Source organism: Lygodium microphyllum, chromosome 30 (assembly GCF_053477565.2).
Source record: "Lygodium microphyllum isolate KBCC chromosome 30, Lygodium_microphyllum_v1.1.10, whole genome shotgun sequence".
In the NCBI taxonomy this organism is placed as follows: domain Eukaryota; kingdom Viridiplantae; phylum Streptophyta; class Polypodiopsida; order Schizaeales; family Lygodiaceae; genus Lygodium; species Lygodium microphyllum.
In genome coordinates, this window is record NC_141164.1 from 105,490,464 (window position 1) to 105,510,590 (window position 20,127).

General features: G+C 47.4%; 1 protein-coding gene across 6 annotated transcripts in view; it reads left to right on the forward strand.

Moving 5' to 3' along the window:
* Window positions 1-20,127, forward strand: part of LOC148010221 (uncharacterized) — a 159,822-nt gene that overhangs the window by 64,188 nt on the left and 75,507 nt on the right. For all 6 annotated transcript variants that reach the window (XM_087672518.1, XM_087672512.1, XM_087672513.1 and 3 more), the window contains one exon: window positions 2,604-2,660. In XM_087672518.1, coding sequence (XP_087528644.1) covers window positions 2,604-2,660 — 57 coding nt within the window. The remainder of the gene's footprint in view (window positions 1-2,603; window positions 2,661-20,127) is intronic.

Here is a 20,127-nt window from a genome sequence, read left to right on the forward strand (position 1 = left end):
GACTCATCAGGTTCCGGTGGTGATGTAATGCTTGTCAGTCTTTTTGTAAGCTTTGGGAAAAGCCACTCAGCTAACCATCACTGATCGTAGGACAATTTTGTCAGGAAATCGTCCACCTGCTCCCATAATATCGTGGCATACTTTAGTGTTTTAAACAGGCATGCTACTAATGCAGCAAACACACTATGCCAAGATGAAATATTGACCCTTGCACTCTCGTGTCTCAACAACGTGAGCAGGAGAGTCTGTCATACTTTGAGAGATCCTAAAACGCAGCAGGCAGGCTCCAGAGATGTTACACAGCAGCAAATCCAGCTGAGGAAGGTTTGGATCAGTGTTTGATGGAGCTGGGCAATGCAAAAAACACAAAACACAGCAGTGGCTGATGATGTGGCAGTGGGTCGATGATAGTTATCAGTAAAATGTAGTGGAATCGGTGATGGGGCAGCCAATCGGTGATGGTGACAGCAAAGTGGGTCAAGGGTTGCATCTCTTTACTCCTTAGTAGAGCATCAAGTTCTCATTGGTGGAGCTAGAGGAGAGATTCAACATTTAGAGATTGAGATAGGATTGCCCAGAAGCCCCTATTTTGTTTGTATTAGAGGCCATGAGTTCTTCCTTGATAGATAGATCCATTATTATTAGAGGCATCAAGTTACCTATCCTTGAGCCCAAGAAGCTTCTTGATGTGGAGTTTACAGATGATTTATGGTTTATTGAGATAGGGATGAGAGAAACTTTAGGGCCTTTGTAGGGGCCATGAAGATATTTTGTAGAGCATTGGGTGCATTAATTTATTGGCACAAGTCTTGCACAATCGGAGGGGAAAAATCTAGGAGATGACTATACTATATAGTCTAGGAGGGCAAACTCTTGAACAATCAAGGTGCAGACATACTATCTCTTGCACAATCCATCAACAACCTATGAACCTAAACATTTGATGCAACCTGAGAATAGTGCAAAACAATGAAAGCAAAAGAATGACATAGATTAGAATACGAAGTTTTAAAAAAATGTGAGTGAATAAGATACTGCCATAACTGCTCGTAAAGAATACTTCTAAGAAAATGGGCATTGCCAATATAGAGCTGGGACTGAGCACAGCTGGCAAAATATTTTTAGCTCGCTCCTAGACCATCAGAAGTCTAAAGGCTAGGAGCTTGCAAACATGCATACAATTGCAGATCCCTCAAGCTGCGGAGATGTTTTGCAAAATGATGCTGCTTGACGTGGGAATCTGGAAACCTATCTGTCAGAATGCCAATGGAAGCAAGTGCACGAATGTCAAAAGAAGAACAGGAGTACAACAACACTGAATGAAACCTGTACATTTGAAACGATAAGCTGGAGTCCAATCAACCCCTGCTTGTAAGGGGCGCTGACTTCTGAAGTTGAGGAATAGAAGTAAATAGGGAAAAGCTGAAAATGGCTAAAGTGCCAATGCTTTGATGACGGACAGCTACAAAAAGCTGACATATTCTAAAAACTTGATGGGATAAGTATGTGGTTGGTTTGATGGAGAACTTGCAAACTGCCTAATGTTCCCTACAGACTCAGTGATGGTGCTCACAAGCACTGCATTGGGTGCACTTATGTTAGGAAATGACTAAGTGGCTTTAATTGAGTGCTCTTGACAAATCAGCCAAGATCAAGTACATTGTGATGAAACGAGAATGAGTTTTAGGGTGTGTAGGGATGGAGGAAATGCCAATGCAGTTAACAGCAGGCTCTGCCAGAAAAGGGAAGGAGGAGGTGGGCTATTCAGTAACTGCACAACCATTGATGGCAGATGTGGCAGTGAAGTGATTGGAATAAATGAGAAGCGAAAAATCTCTAAAGGTTTGAACAGAGAGGAGAGGAACTTTTGAAAGTTGGCAGCTTGGGGCAGCAGGTGATGTATGATGTACGATTGTAGTGGCCTGAAATCCTATCTGGTGTTTTGGCCTGGAGCTGTGTTGGTTAGCTGCAGTGTTATTATTAGAGGGAGCAAAAGGGACTGGTTGAGACAGCAGCTGGTTTAATGGATTCTGTACACAGAGGCTAGTTTCCTGTATTGCTTTCCCTGTCTTGCTGTTGGTTGCTAGCAGTTAAAACTATTGTCCAAATAGGTCACAGTCCCTCCTTTGTGAGATCTTGCTTGTACTAGCCATAGCTAAGTGAGACCTGAATATGGTTTCAAATGTACTGCAAGCATGCATGATTTAATTTTGATCTAGCCATGTCTAATAAAACCTTGACATGCTGTATTGCTGCTGTAAATGCCTTCTGCTTATGCTATGAAGTAAATATGAGGGAATTTTCAGGTGACTTAGTTGTAGTTGTTTATAACAGTGTCTATGGTATGCAATGAATTAGAGGAAAATGTCTGACTGCTTAGTTGTTTTAGCTTGATCTACTTGAATTTTTTGAAATATGATGCAGTAATCCCTGAAGTAAAACTGTGTTATTTTCAAGAGACTGATGTGTATGTCTATAGGGGAGAGAAAGTCCTTCAATGCCTAGCTGACTGCCCCTCTTTTGTATTACTGAACTTGATTGGGCTTAACCAGTTGAACATACTCTGTTGTCAAATTAATTGTGCTGCACATTATTTTTTGTAGGATCCTGCTGTGATAATGCTTGTCTCATGTGGGGACTATATACTTCTAGGTCGACAGGTAATGGTGGTCTTTTGGTTCTAATGTAATTAACAAGAAGTCTGTATATTTTTTGAGTATATCTATGCTGCAGTGCTTTAATGTCTTTCTTTTATTGCTACTTTCATATTTTTCTCCAGAAGAATGTTTACTGATGTTCAAGTTGCTATCAGAACTGCAGATATAGTATGTTAGTCCAGAGAATAGTTAGGCCAGTTTTAAGATTGTAGTCATAGTTGGATTCAGACGCGTATGATTCAGCATACCAGACATCTGTAAACGTACCAGACATCTGTAAACGTCTGGTATGCAGGCACGAAAAGCCATTTCATACCTGTCCATTTTTTGGGTTATAGAAAAATGTCTCCCAAGTTGTCAAAACTGCTGCTTTCTGCTTGGTGACATTTTTTGCTGCAGTCTCAATATTTTCCCCTGTAGATTACCTGCATGTGCTGCCTACGCACCTCAGCCTGTTTGTGTGCAACCAGCAAGATCAATCATCAGCCTGTCCACTGCAGGACCAAGGCAGCATATGTAGAAATTCAGATTTAGGGCAGTGTGCTCAGCATGTGTAAAAATAGGGTAGCGTGTGCTCAACCCATGCATATTGCAGTGTGCTCATTGCTGAGTGATCAGCCTCATCGTCTCCCTCTCTCCTGTGCTGTAGTTCCAAGTGCTCTATAGCCTGCACTCTCTCAAAATTCATATAGTTCCCTTGTCAAATTTCATTGTCTTTTATGCTTGTTTTTTAGAGTGTAAGCTTTGTTGAAATGTTTACAATTCCTACCAAGGTTCAACTTATCATTCTTACATATTTCTAGTTTTTAAAGAAAAGAATTAGGGCAACGTATGGTTCAGCCTGTGGGTCTGAATCATACTTTCATACCCATACACGTATGAAAGCATGAAACGTATGCTATCAACTATGATTGTAGTAGTTCTGCAGCAGTTTGAAGAGCAAGGGCCAGGTTCAAAAAGCTGATGCAGAATGGCTGCAGAATTCAGTTTGGATAGCAAAAGAGTTTTTTTCATCATGAAAGTTTGCAAAACTTCCCTTTTTGATGCAAGATGCATATCCAGTCTGGCGAATACCACAGTTACAATCCATAATGAAGTTCGTGCAGGCAACTAGCTTCATGTGCCATTTTTAGTAAAGATTGATAAGGATTATGAATACTTTGGGGTAATCCAAATCCCCTAGATGGGATGGTTTGGTTGGTTTTGGGCCTCTCACGTCTCATTTGATGTATACTATTAGCAGGGGTATATAGTCCTTGTGGAATTTCATGGTGCTCAATCTGCTTGTTGCCAAGGTCTATGGGATTTTGTGACCGGCGATTCAGCTAGAGTGGGAGGATTTGCACCTTAGATGTCTCAAAAACGGGCTAGATGAACATGTTGCTCCTGCTGCTGCTGCTGCCCACATTTCTCCTATAGAAGAACAAAGGAAATGGGATGTTAAGGATGCATAGGCCTTATTTGTGATCGTTCTTTGAGTCAAGATGGCAATTATACCTCATGCTAAGCCTCTTGGTGTGCCTTTTCCACCCTATCTTAAGCTTAGCAAAGGAGATTGCCCAAAAGATGATAAGGCAGCCAATACTATGAAGGGTGTTCCTTATGCTTCAGCTTGTGGTTCACTCATGTATGCTATGGTTGCTACTAGACCTGCTGACATTGCTTATGCACTGGGAGTTGTAAGCAGGTTCATATCAAATCTTGGCAAAGCACATTGGGAAGCAGTGAAATGTATCTTACGGTACCTTTAATGGCACACAAAGAAAATGTATTTGCTATGGCAAGGGTACGTTAGATCTGCAGGGGTATTGTGATGCAGACATGGTAGGTGACTTGGATACTCGCAAGTCTACTAGCGGATTTACCTTGACGGGTGGCGCGGTTTCTTGGTGTTCTAGATTGCAAAAAATAGTAGTACTCTCTACCTCTGAGGCTGAATATATTTCAGCCACTGAAGCTTCAAAAGAAGCACTTTGGCTTGGTTGTTTAGTCAAGGAGTTTGGGCTGCCAACCAAAACACCTGTACTTAGATGTGATAGCCAGAGCGCTGTATGCCTAGCTAAGAATGCCATGTTTCATGCACGTACCAAACATATTGATGTTCGGTATCATTTTATTAGACAAGTTGTTTTGGATAATGGTTTAGTCACCCTGACTAAGATCAAATCATAGGATAATCTTGCAGATGTTCTCACTAAAAGTCTTACAAAAGCTCAACATGAGCATTGCATTAGACTTGTGGGGGTTGGTTAAAGGTTCGCTTAGGATCTTTAAGTGGGAAATTGTTGGATGTAAAGGCCCCTTTACGTGCTCTCCCATATATATATTACTTCACACATGTGAACCTACCCTAACGGGTGTAAGTGTACCGTACCCTAAGTATAAATACATTCTTTTATTCTTTGTATGTACCACACTGGTACACACTTATTCGACGACTCACTCTTACACTATCACTATGAAACACTGTTTAGCTCTGAGTCATTGAACTGCTCGATTACTGTGCCTGCTCTCAACTCTCTTTCTCTATCTGCTTCCGCTTCGACTTTGCAAGATGGATGTCAAGAGTGCCTTCTTGAATGGTTATTTGGACAAGAAAGTCTATGTGGAGCAACCACCGGGCTTTCCTTAAGGGAACTTGAGGGATAAGGTATTTCGCTTGCAGAAAGCTCTTTATGGGTTGAAGCAAGCACCGCGATCTTGGTTCCATAGGATGGATGAGTTCTTACGGACTGATGGATACCATTCTACCCCTTATGACCTGAATTTATATGTTCGATCTATTGCAGAGGGGGTCAGCTATATCTTACTATATGTTGAGGACTTACTCATCATAGGCTCAGATTCTGTTGTCATAGCAGATATCAAGGCAAAGTTTAGTGCTACTTTTGAGATGACAGACCTTGGTTTGTTGTCTTATTTTTTAGGGATGGAGGTAGTTCGTTCTAGGGGATGCATTTTTGTGTCATAGCAGAAGTACGCACTTCAGCTAGTCGAACAACACACTTCGGATAAGACACGGCCAGTGGTCACGCCTCTTGATTCTATTGTCTACTTGTCAAAGGATACCCTAAGACAACCCTTCGATACAGCTACCTATCGTTCTGTTGTAGGAAAACTTCTTTGGTTAATTCATACTAGGCCAGATTAAGCATACTCAGTCAATTTTTCATAGCACCTAGGATGCCACGTTGGATTGCATGTCTTCGTGTGTTGCGTTATTTACAGTGTACTTATTCTTATGGCATGACCTATGGTTCTAGTTTATGTTTGTAGGGGTACATTGATTCTGATTGGACAGGAGATCCTGACACCTGGCGTTCTCATGGTATGTACCTCTTTACCTTGGGCACGGCTCCCATTTCTTGGTCAAGCCGTAAGTAGGAGACGGTGGCGGCTTCCACGGGCGAGGCCGAGTACCGGGCTCTCTTCGATGGCACCACCGAGGCCATCTACCTGAGGAGTTTACTAGCGGCACTTCATTTCCCATGCGATTCTCCCACTGTTGTCTACTACGACAACTAGAGTGCCATTTCCCTTGCGGACAATCTGATCATCACACCACGGACGCGGCATGTGGGAGTCCACTTGCATTTTTCCAGAGAACAGGTTAAGCTAGCACTATCTGCCTAGAGTTTGTGCCTACATCCAACAATTTTGTAGATTTTTTGACCAAAGCTGTCAACCCAGGATCGGTTTGGGTACACTCTCCCCTACTTCTTCAGCTTAATGGGGAGAGGATGCTTCTCTTTTGCTTTCCCTTCTAGTTTGAGAGGGGGCGGCTTCTACTTTTGATAGTGACAGTGATTATGCTTACAGTTTTTTGACATTCATTCATTTATTCTTTTGTATTGTATTATAGACATTTGTAACTTCATCCGCATTGTCAGGATGATATGATTGTAAAAGGGCACTTGGGCAAGTGAACAATTCCCCTGCGAGGGCAATGTCCAAGTGGCACCGTTGCATTGCATCTTGCGTAAGCATGATGTCTTGCATCGCCCTTTGTATTACCCCATGCATTGGCATTCTGTTCATGTACACATGCCTTTGTGTGCATTTATCCCTTTTTGGTCTTTTGGAGTGATCGACTCTAGATCCACCATATTCATGGCATTTCCCATGGCAGTCTCCAAGGCAATTTTTTCCTTAGCTTGCTTGCTTGCTTTGCTTGTCTTGCTTGCTTTACTTGTTTGCTATATCCACACCTTAGCCTCATTCTTCTTCGCTGACACCCAATAATGGTAGGGATAGTATGCTTGTTTTGTGAAGGTCTTGGGTCTGACCATACTTTATTATTCTCCCGTTTGGGGCACGGATACTCAATAGGACGAAAACTGATTTGAACCCCACACTTAATGCTAAATCTATTAAATTTAAAAAAAAAAAAAAACACAGTCCATAGCTGATTCCATCCGCCTCTGTAGGGCTTGGTAGGCCACTGGATAGCCGACATGCACCCTTTGTCCGATGCCCTGTCCTCTCTGGGGTGATCACTTGGGCTCCCTTGGTAAGATAACCATTGCCTCTGTAGTCTTAGTAGGTCAGTAGGCAACTACACGTACCCTTTGTCTAATTCTTTGGCTGCTTTGGGGTAAAAGATCTTTCTCATGGTACTGTTGTTGGGTGTGAGAGGGGGGTGTTGAGCTAAAAATGCATTAGCTTTACTTAAACAGCTCCAAAACTTGCTTAATTAATGATGAAACCTTGTTTATTTAAAAGAAATGCGATCCTAGATAGTTTCTGTGTCCCATAAGCACAAACCCACTTGGGAGGGCCTAAACTTTCTATAGATACGTATGCTGTCCTCCGTTCAGCCCTCAATCTCGTTTTTGCAGATTTCAAGTGTTTTAGCTTGCTGCTCCCACCCCGTTCGCGGAGGACATCTGAGCTGAAGCTGTCCATTGCTGTCTACATCAGTTGGCGCCTGATTTCCAGCCCTCTTCTCATAGTTTGGAGTTGATCCCAGCCAAGCGACTGCTGTTCTTGCTCAGACCTGCTGCCATATTGCCTGTCACGTCAATTGCAGCCTGCGTTTGGCAGTTTTCTCTCTCCTCCAGCTGTTGCCCAGCTTTTGCAGGCTGTTGCCAGGCTTTCCAGCTTGCGTTTGGCAGCTTTCTTTCTCCTGTAGGTTGTCCTACCTGCGTTTTTAGTCTTTCTCTCTCCTATAGGCTGCTCTGCTTGCATTTTTAGTATTTCTCTCTCTTGCAGCCTGCGTTTTGTCTTTCTCTCTCCTCACTACCGTCTACATTAGATCTAGCTTCTCACTACTATGTTTGCTGGTGTTCGATATCCGGAGGTTGCCGTGCTGCGATTTGGGATCCGTTCAAAGTACGACACACTCTCTAGCTCATTACCCCTACCCTGATCCTTGAGATACAGGAGTTCGAGATTCAATATTCATTCACTGCATATTGTGTTTATTGCATGAGCATTGTATATACATCAGTTATATCACTTTAGTTATTTTGTGTGTTCATTGTCTCTGAGTTACCCTAACCCTAACTGAGTTCTTTTATCAATCTGTGCTTTGTCGTATGATTGTTATTTGTGTTTCTGTGTTAGAGTATTTCTTTGCACTTCCTTGCCGTGACTTTTGTATCTTTTCTATGATGTGACTTAATATGATAATCCTTCTGTGATTTAATATGATATAATACAAACAATCACTATGAGAGAGAGAGAGAGAGAGAGAGAGAGAGAGAGAGAGAGAGAGAGAGAGAGAGAGTTATGAGAGAGACGACGACCTGGGGGAGTTCGTCTGCGCTGGCGCCGCCTGTGTCTGACGACCTGCAGAAGGTCGTCTGACCCGCCTGTCCCGGCCTCCGCTTCCTCCTGGGCCCCGCCAGTACGTTTGACCCCGGACCTTCGTCGGCCGCCTGCGACCCCGTCGCCTGTGCCCCTGCTGTCTGCCTGCGCCCTCGTCGACTGCGCCCTCGTCGCCTGAGTCCCTGAGCCCGTTCGCCTGGCCCCCGTCGTCTGCCTGAACCCCCGTCGACTGCGCCCTCGTCACCTGAGCCACCGCCGCCTGCTCGCGATTCGTCAGTCGCCGTTTGGCCTCTGTCCGTCTGCCGTCGCAGGCCCACGTCTTCGCCAACGTGCCCCTTCGCGTGCCCGTGAGCGAGACAGTGCTCGACAGCGAGGAGTCGCCTGCGCCCTGGAGCCATAGTCTGTAGCCCCGCTGCTTGTTCCGTTCGCCGTCATCTGCAGTCCCGTCGCCTTCTCCTGCAGGTCCGTAGCCTGCATCTCAGAGGCCTGCCAGTTGCGTGCTTTGCCCTGCTGTCGCCAGTCGGATCTGCAGCCTCCGCTAAGACAGCAGTATGGCTGGCTTGGATATGGATTTTCTCGATCGGACGGTGGCAGCCCTTGGCCCTGACTCCGACACAGAGGAGCCAGAGGATATGGTGCCATGCACGGAGGAGCTGCCTCCGGATTCTGAACTGCCAGGTTCTGGACTGCCGCCTGTCGGCAAACGTTCTAAGCATACTTCTGATGAGCCAATGGGTTGTCAGGATCGTTCCTACGCGCAAGTGGCCTCGGATCCTGTGGATTCGCAGGACATTGACTGGGAACATTTACTAGACTTTGCCAATACTCTGCTTGGCGATTATGTACAGCATAATAATGAATCTTTTTCTGAAGCAGGAACGGATGATGTCTTGGAAGCCACGGTGGATCCCAAATCAGTCTTGAGATCCTTCTCGGTATTTTATGAGCGTGCAGTTATACTTTTCTTTACTGGCAGGATTCCAGTCCTGTCGCATATTCGCCAGTGGATGCACCATGTATTGCAAGGGGAGTGTGTTGAGGAGATCTTCATTGGTCCTCGTGGCTTTTATGAGGTGCTGTTGAAATCGGAAACGCATAGAGCTGAGCTCTTGTCCAAGTTGCCACTATTCTTCGATCGCCGCCTGGTCCATGTTGTGCCATGGCGCCCCATGGCCGACTTCCAGCGTCTACTTCAGCGAGAATGCCCGGTGTGGGTGGAAGTCGAAAATTGTCCGGCAGTATATTGGCCAATGTTGAAGGATGCGATGGCGGTTGTGGGCACAGTGCTGGTTCCCCCCAGCCTCAGGGCAATGAACCGCAACCGTTTATGCATGTTATGGGACACGGCCAGGAAAAGGCCTGCCTGGCTTCGCCTCAATTGTACAGGCATGCATCCTTTGCATTTCCGCTTGAAATGGGGTAACTTTGCGGGCCACTGTTTTTCATGTGGAAAATTGGGGCATTTCATGGCTGAATGCCCTCAAAGGCAATCGTCTTCGGAGAATGCGCAAGTGGTGCTACCCAAGGATGACATGGTGCTGGATGCCCCGCCCCAGAAAGACCTTCCGTCACCTCATGTCATGGATCAAGGCAAACAACAGGTCCGGGGTATGGACTCCCGTCACACTGACTGGATTGAGCCGTGTCCCAAAAAAGGTAAACAGTTGGATGCAGGCCGGGCGGCTCCTGGGCTTACTGCTTCTCCGGATTTCGTGCGCACGTATACGCGCAGAAAAGAAATGGTTACTTCACAGCAGGCTGCGCGTACTACGGCCCCGTCTGCCCCCCGTGATCAGTCTCCAAGGAAAGTCTCTACCGACGGGCCCAAAGGCCCTCTTGCTCAGCTGGAGTTTGATGCCAAAGGTAATGTCATTACTCCCTGGGATCGGCGTTATTCCCGCCCCGCTCCCAAGGCAGTGGATGTCCCTTCTACCTCTACAGCAGGTCGCCAGAACTCGTTTGCAGTTTTGGCTGATTTTCTGGATGAGGGCGTCTTGGATGCTCTCGCGGCAAAGGTGAAATCGAGGCAACAGGTGCCTCGTTCCTGACTTCCTTCTTTGAAGATTTATGAAGATAGTTCCGAGGATTGTGCGAGGCATTTGCTCTCGCCACTAGCAACATGCCATGTCGATCGTCTTGCATGAGAACCAGTGGGATGTATTGGATTCTGGGGATTTCATAAAAGAAAGAGACATACTGGGGATGCTGGCACAATTGGATCACTTGGAATGCCTTTCGTTCGATTCAGCCTCGAAAGGCCCGGCACATATTGGGAGGGTTAAAGGTTTCTTGCATCGGCAGATAGATCTCCTTCGGCACTCAGGCGTACTCCCTTGGGAGACCTTTCTTCCCTGGCATATGGCAATTTCCTCGGCGGCTTTGTCATGACTTTTGTAACTCTTTTGTAGTGTAGTACTGGAGCCTTTACACATGTTGGCTTACTGTCATCATGTATCTTGTAACCAAGTAAACTTGTATTTTTTTCGTAATTAATACAATTACCCTTTACGAAAAAAAAAGAGAGAGAGAGTTATATTAACGTCTTCTAAAGACCAAAACTGGCCTATGAGACAAACTGTGATACAATTGATGAGGTCCAGCTATCCAAAATAAAAGTGTTGAATGAAAAGCTAAAAACTGGAAAATGAAAATACGGTGCTGTGAGTGTGATAAGTGTCGTGTATGTGTATGTGCGTATGTAGCTTTGGTACTCCAGATAATGGCTATAAAAGGGGAACAAATGTCGGCTGTGATAGGGGAACAACTGTCGGCTGTGATAAAGTGGTGCGATGTGTATATGTAACAGATGCAGGGAGATATACTATCCTGGGATGTAGTAGCAGTCGTCGAAGTCGCTAATAGCAGATGATCCCTCCTGGATGCAGGATGTGGTACATCGGTGGTGGAGAAAGAGCAAACTGGAGATCTGAGATTCAATGTGTCGAATGTCGTCAGATGTCAGTCTGTTGTCGATGTAGATCAAGAATCCTCCGGATCTCCTGTCGGTGTGGCTGTGGGGTCCGAAACCCACGGATCCTTGTGCGGCGTCGGGTACGTTGGTTCTCAGCCTGCTGTAATGTGAGCCCGGAGGTCTGGCTGGAGGCTGGTACAGTAGCTCTCACTCTGTCTATCTGAAAGAACTGTGTAATAGTCGTCTGGGTGGGCCCCTCTCTGACTGGGACCCACTGTGTGCTATGCTCTCTGATGTGCCATGCCTCTCCCAGAAAACGGCCAAATGATCTCTGATCCATATCAGTCATACATCCCTGAAGTGAGCTGCTCAATGTGTATCTAGATCTCAACTTTGAGTATGCCGGGCATCTGAGAACAAAATGCTCCTCACTCTCCACCTCTGATCTGCAAAGGAGGCATATCCTCTCCTTCCGTGGGATGCCACTGGCTCTGCCACTCTCAATCATAAGCTGATGTGATGATACCCTGAGCTGTTCAATAAGAACTCTCAATCGATGTGGCATATAGATCTGCATATATCTCGGAATCTCTATGAATCCCTGCTCTGATATGCTCAAGAACTGTGTATAATAATGTGCCATCTTCGATGGCAGTGGCAGAGAGAGAGAGAGAGAGAGAGAGAGAGAGAGAAAGTCAAATCGAGGCAAGCAGTGCCTCGTACCTGATTTTGTTTTGAGTATACATGAAAATCGCCATGTGGAATGTGCGAGGAATTTGTTCTCGGCACAAGCAACATGCTATGTGGACTGTATTGCATGAAAATCAGTGGGATGTCCTGTGCGCTGTTGAGCACAAGAGTCACGATGAAGCCGGAAAAGTGGTAGATTGCCATGGTTTTAGATTGTTTTATGCTGGGTCACAGCCCATGCATTATTCGGGCGTGCTCATGATTGTCCATAACAAATATCAGCCTGTTCTAATTAAAAATGATGTTCATGGCCGTTTTTTGGTGATTGAAATTATATTCGAAGGGGAAATCTTATGGCTACTTGGCCTCTATGCTCCGAATGATTCCGTATCTCGTCGGGCGCTTTGGCAGACTTTGCAGACCTCCTTGTCACTTGGCAGACGGGGCTTCTTCATGGGGGATTTCAATATGTGTGTGGATTCTTCCCAGTCCACGTCGGAACATTCGGTGATGGATACGCCGGAAAGTTGTATGTGGCAGGCGTTGGCTCTTCACGTTCTTAAGCAAGACCTTTGGTCCTGGCTACACCCGTCTTCTACAGGATTTACTTTCCATTCTGCCCAGTATGCAACAATATGGTCGAGATTGGATCGTATATATATCATGCAGAATGATGATTTTCTTCCTGAGCTGCTCGAAATCAAGGTGTTGCAGCAATATGCCTTGTCCGACCATTTCCCTCTGCAGCTTGAGCTGCTTGCACAACCCATTGCCCCGTTCAAGCAATTTCTGGAGAGACTCCCTTTGCGTTTCAATTCGTCTTACCTGAAGCATCCAATCTTTCAGGGCTATATGCAGCAATTGATTGACAGATTTCTCTTCGACATCTCTTCTCAAGGCACTGCGTCATTTGAACGATTGCTTTCTAATGTGCAGCGGGTTGCTCGGCAGTATGGGATCCACCATGCGTCTCTTTCTCGGCAGCGTCGCAAGGCAGCCGAGGACATGCTGGCTTTGGTTCGTTCTCTGCTGGTGGACTCTCCGGATGATGCGTTTTTGCTAGCGCTGGCCATGCGAGTGGCGGATCTTATTAAAGAATTCCAATTGCAATCATATCAGCAGGCCAAACTGCGACATCTGACAGATACGTTGCACGATAATGCATGTCAAACCCATAAGTTCTTCCGAGCTCTTCACGCCTCTCCTGCTAGGGAGAATATGACCAGACTCGAGGATGCAGAAGGTCACCTTATCATGGATCCGCAGACTATTGTGCATATGTGCAGGAATTATTTCTGTGACCTTCTTGGCACCACTTCGCCACCTTCAGATCAAATCGCCCAGGCCGGTTCGGGTTTTTATGACCTGGTCCGCAATCAGCTACCGCAAGACGTGCAAGCTATTATGGAGTCCGATATTGGTCAGGCAGAGGTTATGGATGTCTTGTTACATTTGCCCAAGGATAAAAGCCCGGGTTGGGATGGCCTCACCAATGAGTTCTTTGAAGCTTTTGCTACCCAACTGGCGAAACCATTGCAGGCTTTGTTTCAGCAGGTGTGGCAAACCGGGATTATGCCTTCCTCATGGAAAGAAGGCCTTATTAAACTCCTTCCAAAAGTCCCTTCGCCATCTAGGTTGACACAGTGGTGGCCCATTTCCTTGATGGGCTCAATGTACAAAATCTTTTCCAAAATAATGGCGAATCGACTTCATAAGCATCTCCCGGCCATTGTGCATCCTTTACAGTATGGTTTCATTAAGGGCCGAAATATTCTGCACAATGTATTGAATGCTCAACTAGCTATTGATTATGCAAGGCATTCGAACCAGGAGGTAGTACTGATTCAACTGGACCTGGAAAAGGCTTTTGACTATCTGGATTGGTCTTTCGTTGCTGAACTTATGTCGGCTATGGGCTTTGGTCCCCGGATGTCTCGTCTTATGTACACCATTAGCGCGGCAGCGTCTTCGCGAGTCATGCTGAACGGAGGTGTTACTGAGCCATTTGTACTTGCCCGCTCTGTCAGACAAGGATGCCCTTTGAGCCCGCTATTCTTTGCCCTCGCGACACATCCAGTTCTTTCCATGTTATCCCATATGGTAGCCTCTTCTCAGTTGGCCGGTCTGTCGCTTCCTTCAGGACAGCACTTCATTAGCCAATCCCTGGCGGATGATACTTTTATGATTTTGCGTGCGGACAAGGACAACCTCAAGCGTGCATTGGATGTTTGGGGCATCTTTGGTCAAGCCTCCGGCCTTTGCATCAATGCGCTCAAATCAGCCATTCTTAGCTGCACGGAGTCGGATTTGCAGTCCTTGGACTGGCAGGGTCTGGTTATTCCTCGTGGCTCCATTGTCAGGCACCTTGGGTACCCTTTGGGTGTCAACGTTCCACCAAAGCAGCTTCTGCAGTGGATTTCTCAGAAAATGGTGGCTAAGTTTATGTATTGGAAATCTCAAGCCTGGCCCTTCCATATTCGTCTCAAAGTGGCCCAGACAATTATGTTGCCAATGCTGACATATTTTTTGCCACTGTTGCCCTGGACTACTATGACTCTCAATGCGCTTACTCAGTCTATTCGCTTCATGCTATGGAAGAAGGACTCATTGCATGCAGGTATTTCCTGGATTTCTTGGTCGCATGCCTGCACCCCCAAACGCATGGGTGGCGGAGCTATCTTGGATGCCCAAACTCACATGCAGGCACTCCGCTGGTCTCTCTTCCGCGCCATGTGTTTGGATCATCATCCATGGGTCGATATAGCCCGTTATTTTCTTGAGAGCCATGGGCTTCTACATGGCAATACCCAAATCCGGACTTCTTGGTGGCATGTTCTTAATGCTGATTCGAGGTTCTCCAGTTCTTCTTCGTCGCTGCTTAATCATTTGGTATGTTCCTGGAAACGGGTCCTTATAAAGGCTCAATGGCATCCAGCGGAGGATCGCGTGGCTATGAATTCTTTTCAATTGGAATTATTGACAGTCTCGCGTTTACTTGTATGGGAAGGCAAAAATGAGCTTAGACCACAATTCAACCGGATGGCTCGTTTGGGCTTGTCTTCGGTTGCGGATGCCACCCTTGCTAGTCGCAATGTACTTATATCTTTTCGTACAGCTAGGAGGCTTTACAGGATCCCGCGGGGATATAGGCCGTTATGGGAACAGCTTTTGCGGATGCTCCAGAGCAGACAACCCTTTCCTGCCCTTGCTTCAGATCATCCCTGGCAGGATTGGGACCTACAAGGCCGGCTGACTTTAAGCAAAGCTTCTGCTAATCAAGTTTATCATATTCTGATCAAAGATCAACAATGGTTAGTTAACAAAGCCAATGCTTTATGGGGCTTACGAAAGCCCCGGTCTTGGTGGAGGGCAACTGTGATGGAGGGCTGGTTGAACAAGACCCCCTTCAAATGTAAAGTCTTTCTTTGGAGAGTGATGATTGGTGGTCTTCCGCTTGCGTCAGCTCTTTCCAAGCGACGAACCTCCAATGGCAACTGTTTCTTTTGCACCACTGCTGTGGAATCAGCCCGCCACAGATTTATTTCTTGCCCCGTCGCAAAAAAACTCTGGTTCTTTTTGTCGGCTATTTGGCAAGGAGCGGTTGGATTCACCTTGCGCCCATTTGATTGGGTTTTCGGACAACCCAAATACCCCACTCCTGCACAGCCACATATGAAACTCATGTATCATTTTCTCCGATATTGGGGCTGTTGGCATAACTGGACCATTAGGAATGCTTTTCTCTTTGACTCCGCCTATAATGTTCAGCGACATATTGCAAGGCTTAAGGGCCTTTTGTATTGGCAGTTGGATCTTCTCCGACATTCTGATTTGCTCTCTAGGGAGGACTTCCGTACCTGGCTTATGGCAATTTCATCTGCCCCCTTGCCATAACTTTGTAACTCGTAGCAATTAGCCCCTTTTCACATGATGGCCTGGATTGGCGTCATGTTTCTTGTAATCAAGTTATCTTGTACTTTTCGTAATTAATACAATTACCTTTTACGAAAAGAGAGAGAGAGAGAGAGAGAGAGAGAGAGAGAGAGAGAGAGAGAGAGAGAGAGAGAGAGAGAGAGAGAGAGAGAGAGAGAGAGAGAGAGAGAGAGAGAGAAGGGTGCATTCTGTGCTCACGGCAGCTCAAGGGGCATTCTCTAGTCACAGCAGTTCAGAGAGAGAGAGAGAGAGAGAGAGAGAGAGAGAGAGAGAGAGAGAGAGAGAGAGAGAGAGAGAGAGAGAGAGAGAGATAAAGATCATCAATGGCTAGTTACTAAAGCGAATGCTTTATGGGGATTGCGTAAATCCAGGTCATAGTGGAGGGCAACTGTGATGGAGGGCTGGTTGAACAAGACACCCTTCAAATATAAAGTCTTTCTTTGGAGAGTGATGATTGGTGGTCTTCCGCTTGCTTCAGCTCTTTCCATGCGACGAATCTCCAATGGCAACTGTTTCGTTTGCACCACTACTGTGGAATCCGCCCGCCACCGATTTATTTCTTGCCCCATCGCTAAGAAAGTCTGGTTGTTTTTGTCGGCTGTTTGGCAAGGGGTGGTGGGTTTCACCCTGCGCCCCTTTGATTGGGTTTTTGGGCAGCCCAAATACCCCACTCCGGCACAGCCACATCTGAAGCTCATGTATCACTTTCTTCGATATTGGGGCTGTTGGCATAACTGGACCATTCGGAATGCTTTTCTTTTTGACTCCGCCTATAATGTTCAGCGGCATATTGCGAGGCTTAAGGGCCTCTTGTATTGGCAGTTAGATCTTCTCTAGCACTCTGATTTGCTCTCTAGAGAGGACTTACATCCCTGGCATATGGCAATTTCCTCCGCGTCTTTGCCATGACCTTGTAACTTGTAGTACTTAGAACCTCTTCACATGATGGCTTAGATTGTCGTCATGTATCTTGTAATCAAGTAATCTTGTATTTTTTTCGTAATTAATACAATTACCTTTTACGAGAGAGAGAGAGAGAGAGAGAGAGAGAGAGAGAGAGAGAGAGAGAGAGAGAGAGAGAGAGAGAGAGAGAGAGAGAGAGAGAGAGAGAGAGAGAGAGAGAGAGAGAGAGAGAGAGAGAGAGAGATCGCGATGGCGGGGAGCTCGTTCGCGCTGGCGCTGCCTGTGTCTGTCAACCTGCAGAAGGTCGTCTGACCTGTCCCGTTTCGCCCTCCGCTTCCTCCTGGGCCCTGTGAGTCCGTCTGACCTTGCGCCTGCGAGTCCGTCTGGCCCTCCTGCGCCCGTCTGCCCTCCTGCGCCCGTCTGCCCTTCCTGCCGCCGCCCCTCTGACCTGCGGGCTTGGCGCCGCCCTGCCCTCTCGCCTGTCGCTACCCCCTGCGCCCCTTCGTCGCCCCCCTGCGTGCCTTTCGTCTTTGACCCGCCTGCGTGCTGCGCCGCCCTGCCCTGTGATTTCTTCGCCAGCCTGCCCTGCGTGCCGCCTGGCCCCTTCCTCCAGGGCAGCGCAGGCTTGACTGGATCCTGCGCGAAGCTGGGGACCAGCAATCCGTCCTTGCGCAGGGTCGACCTCACCTAACCTAGCTCGCCCTCTACCAGGACGCGTGTGACGACAGCAGTATGGCTGGCCTGGATTTGGATTTTCTTGACCGGACGGTGGCAGCCCTTGGCCCTGATTCCGATGCAGAGGAGCCGGAAGATATGGTGCCATGCACGGAGGAGTTGGCGCCGAGTTCTGAACAGCCGCTTGCCGGCAAACGCTCCAAGCATACGCCTGATGAGCCAATGAGTCCTCCGGAACGCTCCTATGTGCAAGTGGCCTCTGATCCTGTGGATTCGCAGGAAATTGACTGGGAGCATTTGCTGGACTTCACCAATACTCTGCTCGGCGATTATGTCCAGCATAATACCGAATCTTTTTCTGTTGCGGGAACGGATGATGTGCTGGAAGCCACGGTGGACCCCAAATCAGTCTTGCGATCCTTCTCGATGTTCTATGACCGTGCAGTTATACTTTTCTTCACTGGCAGGATCCCAGTCCTTTCGCATATTCGCCAGTGGTTGCACCATCTATTGCAAGGGGAATCTATTGAGGAGATCTTCCTTGGACCTCGCGGGTTTTATGAGGTCCTGCTGAAATCGGAAACGCATCGCGCTGAGCTCCTGTCCAAGTTGCCGCTATTCTTTGATCGCCGCTTGGTCCATGTTGTGCCATGGCGCCCCATGGCCGACTTCCAGCGTCTGCTTCAACGCGAATGCCCGGTGTGGGTGGAGGTGGAAAACTGTCCGGCGGTCTATTGGCCCATGTTGAAGGATGCGATGGCAGTTGTGGGAACAGTGCTGGTTTCCCCAAGCCTCAGGGCGATGAACCGCAACCGTTTATGCATGCTATGGGACACGGCCAGGAAAAGGCCCGCGTGGCTTCGCCTCAATTGTTCGGGCATGCATCCTTTGTATTTTCGCCTAAAATGGGGCAACTTTGCGGGCCACTGCTTTTCATGTGGTAAATTGGGGCATTTCATGGCCGAATGCCCTGAAAAGCAGTCGTCTTCGGAGGATGCGCAGGTTGTGCTGCCCAAGGACGACATGGTGCTTGATGCCACGCCCCAGGAAGCCCTTCCGTCTCCTCATGTCATGGATAAAGGCAAACAACAGGTCCTGAGTGTGGATTCCCGTCGCACTGATTGGATTGAGACATGTCCTAAAAAAGGTAAAAAGTTGGATGCAGGCCTGGCGGATCCTGGGCCTCCCGCTTCCCAGGATTCCGTGCGCACGTATACGCGCCGGAAAGAAATGGCCACTTCACAGCAGGCTGCGCGTCCTACGGCCCCGTCGGGCCCCCACAATCAGTCTCCAAGGAGAGCCTATACCGACGGCCCTAGAGGCCCACCAGCCAAGTTGGCGTTCGATGCCAAAGGCAATGTTATTACACCCTGGGATCAGCGTTATCCCCGCCCCTCTCCCAAGGCAGTGGATTTCCCTTCTACCTCCAAAGCAGGTCGCCAGAATTCTTTTGCAGTATTGGCTGATTTTCTGGATGAGGGTGTCCTGGATGCTCTCGCGGAAAAGGTGAAATCGAGGCAGCAGGCGCCTCGTTCCTGACTTCCTTCTTTGAGGATACATGAAGATAGCCACGTGGAATGTGCGAGGCATTTACTCTCGCCATAAGCAACATGCCATGTGGACCGTCTTGCACGAGAACCAGTGGGATGTATTGTGTGCAGTTGAGCACAAAAGTCCCGGTGAAGCAGGAAAAGTGATGGATTGTCATGGATTCCGTCTGCTTTATGCAGGGACCCATGCCACGCACTATTCGGGCGTGTTGATGATTGTCCATGAGAAATATCAGCCTGTCCTTGTTAAAAATGATGTGCAGGGCCGCTTTCTGGTGATCGAAGTCTTATTTGAAGGAGAGATTTTATGGCTGTTGGGCCTCTATGCTCCGAATGATCCCGCATCTCGACGGGATCTTTGGTCCACTTTGCAGGGCTCCATGTCACTAGGCCGAAGGGGGTTCTTGATGGGAGATTTCAATATGTGTGTTGACTCTTCTCAGTCCACTTCAGGGCATTCGGTAATGGATACGCCGGAAAGCCGGGTGTGGAGTTCCTTTGCTTTGCACGTGCTCAAGCAAGATCTTTGGTCGTGGCTTCACCCTTCTTTTTCAGGGTTTACTTTTCATTCCGCACAATATGCAACTACTTGGTCGCGACTGGACAGAATGTATATCATGCAGAGCGATGATTTTCTTCCCGAGATGCTGGAAATGAAGGTCTTGCGGCAATATGCGTTATCGGACCATTTCCCCCTCCAGCTTGAGATGCGGGCACACTCTATTGCACCTTTTGTGCAATTCCTGGATAGGCTCCCTTTACGTTTCAACTCCTCTTATTTGAAGCATTCAATTTTCCAGGGCTATATGCAGCAGCTGATTGAGAGGTTCTTATTGGACTTCGCCTCTGAGGGCTTGCCTTCATTTGCACGGCTGCTCTCTAATGTGCAGCGGGTTGCTCGCCAGTATGGGATCCATCATGCCTCGCTTTGCCGCCGACGTCGACATGCAGCAGAAGACTTACTGGCTTTGGTCCGTTCCTTGCTCCTGGACTCCCCTGATGATGATTTTCTGCTGTCTCTGGAGAGGCGGTTGGCCCA